This window comes from Pseudorca crassidens, chromosome 2 (genome assembly GCF_039906515.1).
Source record: "Pseudorca crassidens isolate mPseCra1 chromosome 2, mPseCra1.hap1, whole genome shotgun sequence".
Classification (NCBI taxonomy): Eukaryota; Metazoa; Chordata; class Mammalia; order Artiodactyla; family Delphinidae; genus Pseudorca; species Pseudorca crassidens.
The window spans coordinates 1,936,431-1,953,764 of NC_090297.1; the positions used below are offsets into that span (position 1 = coordinate 1,936,431).

At 58.3% G+C, this 17,334-nt stretch overlaps 1 protein-coding gene across 3 annotated transcripts in view; it reads left to right on the top strand.

The window, feature by feature from the left end:
* PRDM16 (PR/SET domain 16) overlaps positions 1–17,334 on the top strand; it is a 323,046-nt gene that overhangs the window by 267,343 nt on the left and 38,369 nt on the right. For all 3 annotated transcript variants that reach the window (XM_067717769.1, XM_067717771.1, XM_067717770.1), the window contains exons 4-5: positions 5,433–5,567; positions 16,328–16,430. In XM_067717769.1, coding sequence (XP_067573870.1) covers positions 5,433–5,567; positions 16,328–16,430 — 238 coding nt within the window. The remainder of the gene's footprint in view (positions 1–5,432; positions 5,568–16,327; positions 16,431–17,334) is intronic.

A 17,334-nucleotide genomic window follows, 5' to 3' on the forward strand; every position in this document is an offset into this window, starting at 1 on the left:
CCTCCCTCCCCTCCCTCCCCTCCCTCCCCTCCCTCCCCTCCCTCCCCCTCCCTCCCCCTCCCTCCCCTCCCTCCCCCTCCTCCCCCTCCCTCCCCCTCCCTCCCTCCCCCTCCCTCCCCTCCCTCCCCTCCCTCCCCCCTCCCTCCCCTCCCTCCCCTCCCTCCCCCCTCCCTCCCCTCCCTCCCCTCCCTCCCCTCCCTCCCCCTCCCTCCCCTCCCTCCCCCTCCCTCCCCCTCCTCCCCCTCCCTCCCCCTCCTCCCCCTCCCTCCCCCTCCCTCCCCCCCTCCACCCTCCCCTCCCTCCCTCCCTCCCTCCCTCCCTCCCCCTCCCTCCCTCCCCCTCCCTCCCCCCTCCCCTCCCTCCCCCTCCCTCCCCCTCCCTCCCCCTCCTCCCTCTCCCTCCCCCTCCCTCCCCCTCCCCTCCCTCCCCTCCCTCCCCCTCCCCTCCCTCCCCCTCCCTCCCCCTCCCTCCCCCCTCCTCCCTCCTTCTCCCCCTCCTTCCTCCCCCACCTCTGACCTTCCTCTCAGCCTGAGCAGGTGGGGCCCCATGACCCTCCTACCAGGACTCCTGTCTGCTGGGCAGCCGTGCGACTGCTCCCCACTGGCCACATTTCTCCCTGGTGCTTGTTCATGTCACCACCAGCCCCATAATGAGAGTCAGGACAGAGGATTTACGAGCTCATCCAGGCTCTGCATCTGCACCCAGCAGAGGTGTTTCCAGAAGGCCTCTCCCCCACCGCCTTCCATCACAAGAGTGGACTTTCTGTTCCAGCTGCTCGTGGACGCCATAAGTCTTGGCGTGTGTGTGCGTGTGCGTGTGTGTGTGTGTCTGTGTTATGCACGTGCGGGTGCATGTGGGCAGGACAGCCCCACACGGCTTGGCGGCTGAGCTCGTGGCTCTGGATCAGCTTAAAGAAGGGGTCAGGGTGAGAAGGATGATCTGCCCCCTGGGTCCTCCCCGAGCTGGAAGCGGACGCGAGGCCCAGGCCTCCATGGAGCTGAGCTGCAGAGGCAGGACACACGGCCGAGGGACCGGCCTCCCAGGCCCGTTCCTTCCCGCCCGCTCGGAACCCATTAGGCGGCTGACGACAGATGTGTTGGCATTCCCGCCGGCACGCACACCCCAGATGGCCGGAGGCTGGCCACGCCCATTAAACGTGAGAGAGCAGCCCAGCAGCGAGCCCACAAATTCGAGGTGCAGGAAACCTCAAATGATGCGCAAAAACAATTGTCAAGATGAAGAGTTTTCTATGCCTTTGCTTCACAGCTAGGCCTTTCTGGTGGGGGCGATTTATGAGCTGGGGAAGCTGGTGGGGGGACGAGGGGTGGAAAGGCCTGGAAGGCCGAGTGGGGGAGAGCGGGCAGGAGGGCAGCTTCCTCTGGGGGCTCCGGGACGCCCAAGGCTCAGCCCCAAACTGCCCAGAGCCAAGCTTTGGATGCGATGAGGCAGAGGGGCCGGACCTCAGATCTGCAGAGAGACCCAGCCCCGAGGCCATGGCAGCCTCCAGGCCACTGCCTGCTAACGTTGACCTAGGCGATTGGTTAGGGGGCAACTGGGCCAACTCTTTCCTTCCGTCACACCCTCCCTGGTGCATGCCTTGTGCAGAAGCAGAACCGAGCTCGCAGCCTGGGGCGGGGGCTCTGCCGTCACCTGTACCTGCTCCGTCCACTTCTACCTGTATTGGCCTCCTGCGGCACGGCTCTGAGCACAGACCAAACCAGGCCTCAGGCCCTGCTGAGCTGGGCAGAGAGTGACATGACCCATCCTTATGGGCCCTGGAAAGTCTCATTCCAAGAGAGGCGGGAGGGGGGACCTGTGACGGCCCGGGGCTGCTTTCTGGATCCCAGGGCGTGCTGAGTCCTGTGGGTCCTGGAGCCGGGATGCAGACCCTCTCTCTGGTCCTCGATCCGGCTCAGACAGCATGTGGGGGCCCTGGGCTGGGCCCAGCCCTGCTCCTGGAGCCTCCCTCTCGTGTCCTGAAAATGCGCAATGACAGCCGCTGCCTGGGAGGTCCGCAGTGATGAAGAAGGGGCAGTGCTGGTACCAAGAGAGGCCTGAGCCCACACGGCTCATGGCGTGAGCACCCCAGAGGGCCCAGCTTGGCCACGGCGGAGACCCTGCAGAGAAGGCCAGAGACAGAAGGAAAGGAGGCCAGAGAGAGACAAACGTCGCTCCCATTCCTCCCCTTCTGTAATCAGAAACGGCATGGCCCGTCCACACCCCAAACAAGAAGCCAAGCCTGCGGCACCCTGTCCACCTGGCCCGAGGCCCAGGCCCAGGGCCGCTCCTGGGAGTGTTTCTCTGATCTGAGGCAGAAAAGCAGCAGCTTCCAGGCCGGGCTTCTGCCTGCGCCCCCCGCCCCCGCCCCCTGGCCCGGCTCCATCACCCAGGTACGCCCCAGTGTGCCCCACAGGGCTGGACTCTCTACACAGAGACGGGAGAGAGACGTGGTCCTGGCATCAGGGTGAGCCCCACTGCCCAACCTGGCCCCGCATCGCTGGTTCAGGGCCCCAAGGCCAGGGCTTCTTGTGCCTTCCCTGGAGGAAAGGTCAGCCGTTCCCTGCTACCTCTCAGAGGGAGAGTTTTAGTCTCTTTGGGTGGAAGGCATTAACCAAGGCCTCCTCTGTCACCCCAGAAAGCCAGCCAGGGTGGCCATGAGGGAGAAGGGGCCCCCGGACCTTCAGGGACCTTCAGGGAGTAAGTGGCACCCTGCGGTGGTCCAGATGGTCGGGGCTGGGGGACCAGGTCCTCCGGGTTGAGGAGGAGGGGCGTTTCCCAGGAGGGGCTGCTCACCAGAGAGAAGACACCCCCTGGAGCTGGGCAGCGGGGCCCTGGAGGAGTTCTTGCCTCTGAATTTTGGGCCCTGCACCCCAAGAAGGATGGCCACATGGCCAGAGGCCCCAGAGCAGTGTCCGTGCAGGTTAGCCACCGGCCGTGTCCACGTTCAGACGCGCTTGAGAGGCCCAGAGCTGTTTGCTGAACGAGGGCCGTGTCCAGATACCTGCAGGGCTGTCACGTGGAGGAGAGAGAGGCCTGTTCCCAGAGGGCCGAGCAGGGACGTTCAGGAGGGAGGGCCCGGCCACGCAGAAGCTACTCTCCGTGAGGCAGTGCTGCCATGGTGGGTCTGTGCGTGTGCCCACAGGTGTGCCAGCAGAAGTGTGGATTTGCTCCTAGGTCAGGCAGGGCTTGGGTGTGGGGCTGGGGGATGAGCCTGGGGTCTTCCAGCCGCCCTGCAGTGTCGCAGAATCTACCGGAACTGAGAGGCAACGGGCCATGCCTGCATCCGGCCTCCCGCGCTTTTCTGGCCAACCCCACACATCCTTTGAGAACCACGGGGTCAAGCACGCTCTCTGGGGGGGACGGGAGACGCAGGGGGGCCCTGCGCTGGTTGTGACGGCTCACAGCATCACTGACCGTCTCTGCTAGTCCAGACTGGACCATGGGTGGGGGGAGGAGACCGAGAGACACAGGCAAAGAGACAGAGACAGAGAGACTGGCAGCCGCCCGCCTACACCCACCTGTGAAGACGCTGGGTGGGAGGCAGAGGGATGGGGTGGGGGGTGGGGGGGTTGGGGTGTCCCTGGGTCTTAGCCAGCCACAGCCCCTCTCCCTCCCTGTGATGCAGCCAGGTGGCCGGGGGCCTTGCCAAGTGACGGGGCCACTACCCACAGCTTTGCTTGGTGGGTCTCTCTTGCGGGTTTCCTGCACTGGGGGTGGGAGGTAAGAGAAGGGGCCCGTGAGAGGCGTGACGTCAGGAGAGGGGCCTCTCCCGTGTGGCCTGCCCCCCACAAGCCCACAGCGGCCTCCCGATGGGGCCCAGAGCGGCCGTGTCCCTTCACCCCTGGCAGCCAAGGACCAGAGGCTGGGCCGGGCAGCCTCCCTGTGGCCACACTGGCCCAGGCGCTCTTTCAGAATTAGGGCCGTTTGGTTGAAGTCCCCAAAATGGAGAATCGTCAGAACGGAGGCCTGTGGGCTCACAGCCCCTTCCAGTCAGCTTGGCGGCCCCTCAGAGACTCGTCATGACAGGAGGGGCTGCCGTGGGCTCCGGGGCCCGTGGGGCTTGGAGGCACAGTGTGACTAGAGGTGGGTTCTAGGCCCTCCCACAGCAAGGCGGCTGCTTCCCCAAACCTCACTGACTCACAGGCCATGCGGGACCCTGGGCCATGTAGAAGGTGTCCGTGGGCGTTTGGGAGGCGCCTGAGCCGTTTACAGAGCATCTGGTTCTCTGGCCAGAAGGGCTTCTCCAGGCCTCAGGGGCAGCCTCCCTCCCTTCTCGGGTCCTTACCTGTTCATCAGGCGGCACTGGGGAGACCTCCCAGGGGAACAGGGGCCGTGCGCCTGGGGTCGGCCTCCTCTGTTTGTGCTAAGACATGTCCCTACCCCCTGCCCTGACTTCACTGAGTCCTTCTGACACCCTGTTCGCATCACCCCTACCCACCTAGATACCCCTGCCCACCTGGACACTCCCGACCACCTGGACACGTACTTGCAGCCCTCAGTGTGGTGGTGGCCTCAGCCCCTCCCTCCTTCCCTCCCAGCCTCCCAGCTCAGCTGCCCAGGAAGCTTGCCCACGATGCCACTGGCCTCCACGGCTCTGGATTCGGGGCCCTGAGCAGGCACTGATCAGAGCAGGTGGGAGGGACTGTGCCTGCAGCGTCCACCTCGGCGCCCGGCGGCTTTGGGGCATCCCCCTCTCAGCAGGGACAGCAGTCAGGTCGGTCTTCTGGGAAACGACCTGCTCAGAGTGCGCACGCCGGAGAAGCCCCGGGCCTCTGCCTGTCAGAAGGGCGTTCAGAAAACAAGAGCAAAGTACCTGAGGCCAGTCGGGCCCATGGGGCCTCTGCCGGCTGGGCTTCTGCAAACACCAGCGTCAGATGGAAACTTCCACTTTTAAGAAAACCAAATGATGTTCCTTCTTGCAGGGTGACGTGCACACTGCTGTGAGCGTGCACGCTGGCACACGCACACTCACAGGCGCACACGCGTCGACATTCGCCCGCAGCCACAACCCGACCACAACGTCACCTTCGAGACCGCTCACCCCCAGCCCACCCCAGTGCTCTCAGCAGAGGGCTCTGCCCTCGGACACTGCGGCCTCTGCTTTCTCACATGTGGGGCCGCTTGCTGGGGAGTTTTCACAAGGCCGTCGGCACTTTTACGGCTGTGCCAGGGCAACGATCTGCTCGGTGAGAATAGACAGGGCAGTCCCTACCTCTGCGTCGGGCTCCCTCCCGGAGATGCCTGGGCGTCGGTGGGCTTGGTGGGCTGAGGGCCTGGCTGATGCCCGGAGGGTCGGCTGATGTCCAGAGGCTGGCCTGCCTTCCTACTCTGCACCCAAACAGCGGACTCTCTTGCTGGGCAAACGTAGAGTGTGTTGGCTGTAGCGCACAGGATGCCTCTGACCTTTCTTGGTTTTCTTTCTTGCCGGGCAGATCTCCGAAGACCTGGGCAGTGGGAAGTTCTGCGTGGACGCTACTCAGGCCGGGGCCGGCAGCTGGCTCAAGTACATCCGCGTGGCGTGCTCCTGTGACGACCAGAACCTCACCATGTGTCAGATCAACGAGCAGGTGGGTCCGGGCGCGCACAGAGCCTCGGCCTTGGGGCCCTGGCACCGGGAGGGAGGGGAGTGGAGCCGCCGAGGTGAAGGGTTAGCCACATGTCTACCAAGCCCGTCCTGCAGCGGGGGGCTATCCGACACTCAGCCAGCGCTGAGTTTCCGGGAACCCAGCGACACCCCCGGATGCTCCATCAGAGCCTTTGCTCCGGGGCTGATGGGGCTTGAGGCTTATGGGAAGACACATGGCCGGGAGCGGGCGGGTCTGAAACTTCAGGGTCCACATTCCGACAAATGCCAGCCCCGTGAGAGAAGTAGAGAAGTAGAGAACCCTGTCCTTGAGAATCGTGTCTAAGTGGCTGTTTATCCAAGCTGCCCGGAAGGGTCCGCACTGGCTGTCTGGAAGGCTGAGGTGAGGCCCCAGCTGCCCAGAGCCGCCAAGAATAGCTGTGGCAGCCCAGCCAGCCTGCGGAGGGACTAGCCCTGTTTGGGCACAAAATCCTGGCCCTGCTGGGAGCCAACTGATATCTTTCCTGAGCTGCGTGGTCCCGACTTCAGCCCAGGCCCCACCAGGGCCAAGGGATGCTTTGGCTTCTGCTGCCAGCCCCCAAGAGGCCGAAGACCCCCCTCGGCACGCTGGACCCTTCCCACTGCTCCACGTCTGTGCCGGCCCGGGGCTGCAGGCATCCAGTATCAGGAACCAATCAGGACAGAAGATGCCGCGGGAGTTTCCACCACAAAGGAACCTTAGTCCTTCAACGTCTTTACTTACAACTTTGCAAGTGGCCCCCAGAGACCCTGCTCAGAGCCAGGCCCCTCAGGCCACGCTTTCACTGGGTCCCCAGGGTACGGCTTCCTCGAGATGCCCGGGGGCCCAGCCGCTTCCCTCAGAGGAGTCTGCTTTCGCCTCTGTCTTGGGGTTTCGCGTGAGATTTCATTTGCAGAAAGGATTCCATTGCTTTAAAAAAGGTTTGTGGAGACCACATAACAGGGGGTGCAGCTTCGAGTCGCCAGTGCAAACCTCTAAAAGCCGTTTGAGGCTCTTCGACTCTAGAGAGACAGTTTTGCATAAAGAAATGCAGACAGCACACACCCAGGAGGCCCCGGGACCCGCGTGAGCTGCCGAGCACCCCGCCCTCATCTGCTCAGCCCCGTCCCCGGCCATGGGGCTCAGCCTTGACCGAGCAGCCCTCCCTCCACTGACACGATCTGGCGATGCTCCAATCCACCTCTGCTACTGAGAGGTCTACAGCTTCCACTGAGAACCCAACATTTTGAAAAAAAGGGTTTTTTTAATTGCAAAATATATTGAGGAAATAAAGGAAAAGATAATCATAAAAATTAAAAAGAAAAGACACTTCCCCCTTCCAGATGAACGTGAAATGTGAGTGAAGGAGAATCAGGGTTAAGGCACGTGGGAAGATGGTCCTTCCGTTGTCTGTCTTTGCAAAGAACATGTGTCCTTGGTCGTGTGTCTGGGAGCCGAGGGGCAGGAAAAAGATACCAGGAGGCCGGGGCCAGGACTGCACTTTTGTGAGATGCAGCATAAAATAATGAAGGATCCAGATTTTTTGTTTAAAAAAGAAATGTTTGGTAGGTGCCTTTATGTGGCAAGCTTTTGAAAATGCAGAAAATGCAGCCTAGCGTCTTCTCAAAGAGAAGCCTGTCTTCCGACATCTTTGTTTTATTATTAATGTTTCAGGTTGGCTTTTATTTCAGCTCCACGCAGGGTCCAAATGGAATTAACTACTTGGCAGCAAACTCTTTCCTTCTTCAGGACCAGTGGACAGGAGTACCCTAGACTCATGGGTTCCCTTTCATTTAACCGCACTTTTATACCCCAGTGCTTTACCAAGCTCCATCCTACGTTCGGAACCATACCTGGCTCGAGTACTTAAACCCAACGTAACGTCAAAACTTCATCCTCGCCTGCTGATGCTTCTAGCAGCCTAAAACTGGGGGATTTATGATCCCCATCTTAGTTCACAGGCTCGGAGAGGACTCTGGTGCCTATTTAAGCAAAAACAACAATGAAATGGCCTGGGGACTTCCCTGGTGGCGCAGTGGTTAAGAATCCGCCTGCTAGTGCAGGGAACACGGGTTCGAGTCCTGGTCCGGGAAGATCCCACATGCCGTGGAGCAACTAGGCCCGTGTGCCACAACTACTGAGCCCACGCTCTAGAGCCTGCGAGCCACAACAACTGAGCCCGCATGCCACAACTACTGAAGCCCGTGCGCCTAGAGCCCATGCTCCGCAACAAGGAAGCCGCCGCGATGAAGAGTAGCCCCCGTTCGCTGTAACTAGAGGAAGCCCGCGCGGAGCAACGAAGACCTGACGCAGCCAAAAATAAATAACAATAAATAAATCTATAAAAAAATGAAACGGCCGGAAGCAGTAAAATTTCTCCACCCAGGGCCTTTCAAACCCTGCATCCTCCAAGGGAGAGAGGACCCTCTGCCCTGCCTCCTGGGACCATGGTGGGTGATTCCTGCTGGCACGGGGCAACCGGGATTCCCGTCAACGTCCCCATCTCCAAACTTAACGGCATGGCAGGGGCCTCCAAACACCAGGAAAACAGGAGCCAAGGGGTGTGGGGGGGGGCGGCCGCATCTCAGATCTCAAAGGAAGATGGGCAATTTGAGGGATGTATTTTCCTTTGAGAAATAACACAATTTTAAACTCTAATAGTAATAGGAAAACTGCTCTGAAATACACACAGATTCTCAGTATTTGTTGGTTTGAATGAAGCGAATTTTAGAAATATAGTTTTGAAAGGAGGATGCTAGATTTCGAACTATTTTGTAGACAGTCTCTCAGAGCCTGACGTGCTCTCTCGGATGGCCACGCAGCCCAGCAGAAAGTCTTTCCTTCCATCCCCCAGTCCCGAGCGCTGGCAACTCAGCGTGCTGCAAAGCGACCGGCTTGACCCTGTGTAGAGCTGGAATAAAAACGTCCCTGAAATATTAATAATAAAACAAAGATTTTTGAAGACAGGCCTCTCTTTGAGAAGGAAACATTACACGATATTAATGGGGTTTCTCAGATTTCCATAATCCCAAGAGTTTCCACCCGCATTTCCTGCCACTTAGGGAACTCCCCCCCCCCCGCCGACGACACACACTCATACAAACACACAAACACACTTAAGTGAACAATTTCCCTTTCTCTCTCTCTGCTCCCCACCACACACACACACACACACACACACACACACACACACACACACCACCTCCTGCAACACAGCACAGACACAGGGAAGGAACCGGGTTGCAGATCTCAGATCCATAAAAGCGGCTTCTGGAAACAGTGTTTCCAGATGGTGTTCTGTAGAGAGGCGACTTCCGTCAGAAGAGCACTGACTTGAAGTTCGTAACCATGAGCCCCAGTGTCCAGAGGACAAAGGAGACCAGGCAGGAGAGGGTCTCTTAAAGAGAACATTCCAGAAGCCACAGCGGCCAGGGGATTTGAGGCAGCTCTGGACGGGCCCCCTGGATGGTCTCGAGTCCTCCGGAGAGACCCACGTGGGGCGGCGAGCTGAGGCCAGGGGGTCTCACACCCCTCAGCCCAGCACGGCCTTTGCCGGTGGCCAGACGGGCCGTGAGGACAGACGTACCCCCCCATGCCCCGTGAGGTTCTGAGCGGCTGGCAGCCCTCCAGCTGCATCGTGGGCGCTCGGGGAGCCCAGGCACTGGGCATTGCAGCCCCCCCGGATGGCCTCCTTCCATCTGGTCGGGCCTCGTTCTCCCCGGAGCCGCTCAGGCCACTGACCACGTGCCCCCCGCCCAGCCGAGGGACTGCAGGGCCATGCTCAGGGCCCCTCCCCCAGGTCCTCATCTGTGCCCCTCTTGGAGCCCTGTGGCTCCAAGCGGTCCCTGCCCCAGCGGCCCTCGGGGAGAGGTGACCGGCCCGTCACTCCTGCTTCCTGGGCACCAGCTTCAGCACAGCCTCAGCCCTCCTCTGTGCAGCTCTGGAGGGGCGAGCCCCAGGCAGCAAAGGCCAGGGGGGCCATGAATGTCCCCCTGCACCCAGCGCATCACCTAAAGGTGACTTGTGGTTTGCTACTGCATAGAACCCACAGGCGGTCCTGAGGCCACACAAGCTTTAGGGCGGCCCAGGTGCTAGGAACGAAACACCCACAGCAGACAGCTGTGGCGGAACATGGCATCCTCTGGGATTTTTGGGGGGTGGTCAGACCGTAGCTGTAGAGCCTGGGGTGCTTTGATTTACTTTCCCAGCTTAGCAGGAAGAGAAGGCAAGGAGCCCACAGGAGGCTCGGTTCACGCTGGAGGCTCGACCGTTGCCCCAGCAGCCTCCAACCCCCACTTTTCTTTCTGGAAAACGTGAGACCCTCAGATCCCCCCTGCTGGTTCTTTCTCCCACAATTATGAGCAAACAAGTTGGTGTGAGATGTTTCAGAAGACACAGACAGGGTCTGTTCTTGGATTTGTTTTAATGGTAAGAAAGAAAACGAGAGCTTGGAAATAAAGTGCCCACCCGAGGAAGCAAAGGCAGGAGGAGGCCAGTGCGCGGCCCGGCTCCCTCTCCCGTTCCCACGTTGCCACAGCAGGGCAAGGATGGCGGTGGCCGGGGCTCAGGTGGCCGGTGGGGCTGAAGATGGTACCACATGATGCCGGGGTCACACACACACGTGTTGGGGAGCGCGACTTGGGGGTCGGAGCCCCCAGCACACCTCGGAGGGGCTGCGAGGCCCGCGCTGCACCCCCACGGCCGGAGCTGGCCGGGCATGAGGAAAACCCACCACTGACAGCAGCTTCCGAGGGCAAGTGAGGGGATCAGCCTGAGGAGAGGGGCCGAGTCTCCCCAAAGTGGAAGCAGACAAAGGCTAATCTCCTTCGCAGAGTGTGTTGAACAAAGGAATTTCATTAGCAGATGAGCCAGCGGATAGCCACGCAGCACCCCGTCTTTGAGAGCCAACACTTGTTTCTAATGAGAACCTCGTGTTCCCGGGCCAAAGCTCACGGCGTTTGCTTTTGCTTTCATTTCCGCTGCTCCGGTGTGGACCACCTCCCCTCCCCCACCGCCTACCCCCACGTCAGGGCGAGCGATCCGCCAGGGCTAGGATTTTCCAGGACAGGCAGGCGACGTCCACCGCCCTGCTCTGCCCTGTTGCCGGACAGCCCATCACTCCCTCCACAGTTTCTTTTTAATTAAAAATCGTAAATGGATGGGCCGGTTTAAATGGTAGCTTCCAAACAATTAGATACAATTTTCCGTTTGAAAATGAGAAGGATGGGGAATTCATTTTAGCGCTTCTTAACCAATTGACAAAGGACTTAAAAAATACAGCAAATTTGTTTTGAGTCAGAAAGCTGTTGGATTTTACTCTTTGGAGCAAACTGACCCCCTTGGGGGCAAAGGGCAAGGTATCCATTCACGATCCTGGCTATCATCATTTACCAGAATTTATATTGTTTTCTTCTTAATTAAGTGGGGTACTTCATTAGAAGAAGGCACTTAAGAATAATGAAGACAATCTAACTGTGACCAATAATTTACACTATATATATATATATACATTAAAATGAAATCTAGGTACAAACTGTAAACTGTATACTATATATTTTTATGTTATATATAAATATAATTCATAGATATCAAATATAATTGTAACATCCAGGTACAAACTGTACAACTAAGAAGAGATAGAGATGTTTTTCAATGTTGAGCTGCTGGGAAGGTGGCAGAATATATAACAGCAAAAAGTAAAGGTTTAGGCACACGCTGCTTCAGCCACACTTGGGAAGAGAGGAAAGCGGCGAATCCCAAAGATGACAAGCTTTCTCCCCTCTCTCGGCCTAAGGAAAGAATTGTCTGCTCGTCCCTGGAGCCTGCGGGTGGTGCCGAACGCACCCAGAGTGGCTGGCCGTCCCCTTGCTCCTATCCGGCTCTGAAACAGCCAGGGAAATGTTCCCACAGTGAAGGCAAAGGGAAATAAACACCTGCCCAGACCCTCGGCAGCTCCGAACGCTTGCTTCCCTGCTTCGTCCTGGAGCATCACCTGGGCTGTTTTTTAAACTCCAAATGCTCAACCCCTCCACCAGCCTCAGGACTCCAGTGTCCACCAACTTTCCCAGAGAGAGATGGTCCACGTTTGGGGACAGCAAGTAATGAAGAAACATGGTGACAATTCCAAAGGTCTTGAAGCAATGAGGCGGCGCTAGGACCCACCTCACCACTCTGGGGATCCTGAGAGACCAAAAATGCCCAGGGATACCCCTCAGACCAGCCTCCCCTCTCCGAAGGCAGACTGGCCACTGGGTGAATTTGCTTTTCATCAAGATCTTAGAGCGATGCAAATTCCCCTCGCTGTGTGCTTCTCTTTCGTGAAAAGCCCCTTGTGCACCACGCCGAAAGCCTTCACAAATTGAAGCACAAGTGAATTCTGAAATCCAGGATGGAGAGAGGTTTAATTTTTTTTTAAGATAAGCACTGTGAAAGAGATTTCACCTACTTTACTCAAATACGCCTTTAAAATTTCTCAAACTGGTCGGGGGTGGCGGGGGGGGGAGCAGCGGGGAAACATGGTCCAGTTCACTTATCACTTTCATGTTTTTTAAGAAAACCGTTTGCTGCAGGGAGGGGAGAGCACGGCTTTGGCCTGAATTCAGCCTACAGGCTGGAAGTCTGCAGTCTAGTCATTTCTACCCAGTGTAGGTTGGACGGAGCTGTTCACCTATTCAAATTTTAAAATTCTAAGATTAAGGAGGAATAAAAATTGTGGAACGTAAGTCTTCACGTTTGAAAATAGTACCTATCCTTGTGAAACTGACTTGGTATTAAAAACAGAAACAAACTTAAGGAACTCTAAGGAGAAAATATCCCAAAGTGTCAGCCATCATCAATTTGAAATATTTCTTTGTCTTAAAGAATGTTGCTGGGGGAAAAGAAAATTATGTTCATTTTCTTAAAAGGCTGGGTCTCGCTGAATGTGGCCCGTAAGCAACCCAACTTTCCTCCGGCAGTTTCTCCGTCTTTTGCTGAGAACGTGGCCACTTATTTTTCCCAGCTCCGTTCACCTACAAGAAGCTGTCTCTTTGTGTCTAGAGATTATAAAAGGGGAAGAAACTAGGCCGGGTCAGGGTAAATGCAGTTAGAATCCCGAGGCCCCCTTGCTGGTGTCGCCCGCCCGTGTTCAATCAGGTCTCGCTGTTCCAAAGAGAACTGAAATGCTGAACAAGGACTTAACTTGGGATCAGGTCTGTTTGGCATTGTTATTTTTTAAAGCCGTTTAGAGCAGACATTTACTGGCGCTAGTAAACTCAGCTGTTGCTGTGGGTTCCCCCCCCCACGGCCCCCGCCCTCAGATCCTGAAACCAGAGAGAAAATTCCAGCTCTGCCTTGCTACACAGTCCAAGGACTGAGGCGAGTTTAAACAGTGTCAGGGCTGCTGCTGTTAGAGACAGGCCTGGGTACTCAGATGCCGACAAAGGCAGGTCTGCGCTGAGCCTGGGAACGAAAGGGCATCCGAGGCCAGGGCTCCTTCTTCCCTGGAGAACAGGCTTCTGTCTTCCCTCTTGTGCAAAGCCTTAGGACTCAGCCCGTCCGTGATGCCCACTTGGCCCTGGGGTCTGAGTATGACCCACGGAGGGGCATACAATGAAAGGCAGGTTATAAACCGACTTTAGGAATGTTTAAGGGGTTGCAATCATAATTTATTACGGGCCTCGAACGGAAGGGGCCTGCCGGTGCAGTCAATGCGCAATTTGTGATTGCGCCCTGTAAGCCAGGAGACTGCCCAGGCCTCAGTCCCACCTAAGCCCGGACTTTGTCCCGGGAAGGCACCCGACCCCGCAGACCAGGAACCGGGTCTTTCTCTGCGCGTCTGGCTGATAAGACCTTGGTGCCACTGCGAACGGGTCGTAAAAGCACTGGCGGCCTTCGTGTGGACCAGGGCGGCCCGCGCACCGGGCGCCCTTGGCAAAGGCGGACCGGCTGAGCTTGGGGAAGTTCGAGTGGTCTCCGGTTCGCCGCCGCGCCCCGTCCTCAAGGTGGAGGCAGGTCGGGGACGCCCACGCCCCCAGCCCCGCCCCAGGCTCTGCGATCAGCGCTAACAGCGCTTAATTCCGACTGCGGTTCAAAGTCGAGGCGGCCCCTGCTAGGTGCCCGGGCTGCCCCGAGGGTCCCAGGCCGGGGCGGGGGTGCCCACTGCGCACAAAACTGCATCCCACGGCCAGCGCGCTAGACCCTCCGGCGGCGACTGGGGAGGGTCGGTTCCCCCCGAGGCCAGGCGGCCTCCGAGGAGGTCGGAGCGGGGTGGGGCGTGGGAAGAGGGGGCAGGAGGTAGTGCAGCCCTCAGAGCTGGGAGGGGTGGGGGGGAGGGGACCCGGGCAGCCTCCCAGTGAGGGGTGGGCGGGGTTCTGGGGGTCCGAGGGCCCTCGGAGAGGTGGGGTGGGGTGGGGGTCCTGGAAGGCTGGGTGGCCCACAGAGGGGGTCGGAGGGGGAGGCGGAGGAGGGAGGCGGGCCGCGCCAGCCCCCGCAGCCCAGCTGGAGCACGAGCCCAGCATCCGGCCGCGGGAGGATGCGGCCGCCGCAGAGCCGGGACCGGGTCTGAGAGCACCGCCGGTCTCGCGCGTCCCTGGCGCTAGCGGGCTGGCGCGGGGTGGGGGGCGGGGGGGGGGGCGGGCGGAGCGGCCGGGAAAGATGCTGCGGGCGGGTCCACATTGCCCTCTAACGGGTCCACATTGCCCTCTAACGGGGACCCTCGAGAAGACACCGCGCCGCCGGGCCCGCCCCAGCCTGCGCGCGGGAACTCAGCGGCCCGCGGGCGCATTAAGCCTGCACTTGCTGGATGCGCTTACTCTCCGCAGCCGGGATGAAAGTGCGATTGTTCCCATGTATTAATAAAACCTGACTCACCTCCCCGGGATGGCTCAGGGGCTCCTCCGAGCTTTGTTGAAACGTGGGGTTCACTCTGGGTCCGATTTTAAAATACAGTGACTCGAGTCTGATTTTTTAAAACAATGATTCAGCCACTGTGTAATTTTTAGGTAAAATAATACAAAACTGGGAGCTTAATAACAATTGATTTAATTACAGAAGGTAATATGGTACAGTTTCTAGTCTCCATTTTCAAAATCTCATCATTATTTTAGCGACGTGCCAGGGAATAGTTGCGAAATGAAATTCCTAACGAGCGCAGGGAAAGGAACTCTGCACATTGGTAAGCCATCTGCGCATGCGCATACTCTTCCACTGGGTGCAGTTCCGCAGTCCAAGTGTTCGGCTGGGCGTTTGGGGACGCGGTGTGGCTCTGCTGTCCCTTTGACAGCACATTGGTGTCATTCTGCAGTTAGTCGAGACTGGCTGTGAGGGCGTCCAAGCTGGACTTGGCCTGGGGAGAGGGGGGAAAGGGGGAAAGGGGCCCCACCAGAGATGAGGAAGCTCAGCCTTCCAGATGTTTCCCCAGGGCGGGACCCGGGGGCGGGGGGAGGAAGACCGGCAGGCCGGTGCCCAGCTCAGTCCCTGGGGCCACAATCAGGCCAGCTGCTTCTGGGAAGCCTGGCCTGACACCTAACCGCCATGTCGTCCATGGGGAGGGTGGTGCTGTGGGACCTCGGATGGAAATGGCCTGGAGAAGCCTCAGCCCCCAGGTCTCCCAGGGCAGAGGGACTTCGTCTCGGGTCCTTCTCTGGCCCCCCGGCCAGTCCTGTGGCCGAGCTTTTGGGCTCCTGGAAGCTCCCTGGTTACTGGTATCTGAAGAAAGACTCAACCACCACGTGCCAGCATGCTAGGAAGTGGACTGGCCTGAGAGTAATGTACTCTGCTGCCTGCCATCTAAGATGCAGGGCTCCTGCTGTCAGCCCTGCTCACGTGAGGAGAGGGTGCCCCCACGCAGGGGAGCTGTGTCCCTGGTCCCCAGGGAGGGAAGGGGCTCCCAGGTAGGGTCTGGCAAAGGCAAGGAAGGCCCCATCCTCTCCCAAAGCCCCCCAGGCTGTTGAAGCCTGGTCCCTGGGCTCCATCCCCGATGGTCCCTGTCATGCTGCCCTTCTGAGTCGCTGGGGTTCTCCAGATCGTGGCTGCCACCTCCCATGCAGACGGTGTTTTTTTCAGGGGACACCTTGGCAGGGTACGGGGCTGCTCGGAGTACTGAGGCTGGACGTCCCTCAGAGCTTGCTCCAGGCTGCAGACTCTACCCTGAGCCCCACCCGACCCATCTCTGTTTTCAGAGGTGTCTCCCATCTCAGACCGCCAACGGCCGCTGGCACCGAGCTTGCGGCAGGCACAGGTGGCGTCCACACTCACCTGAGACTCACCCCTGCTGATCGGGCCTCCGTCTGTGTTCATAGTCACTTTCATAAACATCCAAATTCACTCTCGAGCCCCCTGAAGACCCCGCCCCGCCCCCAGACGGCAAAGGGTGTCTTACATACATACTGACAAGAGGAACCCGGGAATCAGCCCAGGCTCCACTCCTGATGAAAAGATCCACTTTTCCTAATATTTCCCTCTAGGACTCGCCCTGCTTGGGAACTTTGGAGCTAATCTTCACCTATTTCCTTTTGCACCCCTTTTACCAATATCCAAAATCTGGGTCAAACAAGTTAAAAATAGACTCTAGTCCTTCTGCGTGTGTTCTGTCAAGTTCCAAAGGGGAACCTCTTAGCAGCAATTAGAAGACAGGTCAAGTGGCCAGCGGGCCAGCCCCCCCAGGGAGCAGTGTCAGTGGCGTGCGGGCTGGGTGTGCGCGATGTGTCTTTTAAAGCAGCAAGGCCGCCAATGCTGACGCTTTCTCCCTGGTTTCTCCGTCATAGATTTATTATAAAGTCATTAAGGACATTGAGCCAGGAGAAGAGCTACTGGTCCACGTGAAAGAAGGCTCATACTCCCTGGGGACGGTGCCCCCCAGCCTGGATGGTAAGCCCCCACCCACAGGAGCAGAGGCCTGGAGCTCCCATCACTTCGGGCCACGTGACAGGGGCCAGGGGTCCCCCGGCTGCTGCCCAAGGCCCACCACCCGGACCCCAAATGAGAGAACCAGCCTCTTCCTAACAACTTCTCAACCTAAGCGCCTTGCTTTCTCCTTCCTTGGGTTACATGGGCCACACCCTGAATTCGAGACGACTTCAGACAGTGCGTGTGGATGGGTGTCCTGCCGCCTTACAGCTCTGCAGCGGTAGAGTCCTAGGTTACAGCTCTGCAGCGGTAGAGTCCTAGGTTACAGCTCTGCAGCGGTAGAGTCCTAGGTTACAGCTCTGCAGCGGTAGAGTCCTAGGTTACAGCTCTGCAGCGGTAGAGTCCTAGGTTACAGCTCTGCAGCGGTAGAGTCCTAGGTTACAGCTCTGCAGCGGTAGAGTCCTAGGTTACAGCTCTGCAGCGGTAGAGTCCTAGGTTACAGCTCTGCTGTGGTAGAGTCCTAGGTTACAGCTCTGTAGCGGTAGAGTCCTAGGTTACAGCTCTGCAGTGGTAGAGTCCTAGGCGATTTTTTTTTAAACTGCATAATTAGTATTAGCAGCAGCAGCATTGCCTGTTCTCTACATGACTTAAAAACAAACAAAACCATTTTGCGGCTTGGAAACCTTTGCCTCCAGAGTCTGTGCCAGGGGAAAGTTTCGGTCTCATTTAAGAGAGGGCACTGATGCCATAAGTGTCTTTGAAAGTAACGCCCATCTGCAGTTAAAAGCAAAAAGTCCCAGAGACAGGTTAAGGGAAAGTTTATGTGGTGAGAGGGAAAATTTAGGGCTTCGGTGGGCTCCTTGGTGGTACGGTGGCCACTGAGCTCTTTCAGCGGGACTGCGGGAAGCGTCCCAAATGTCCTTTC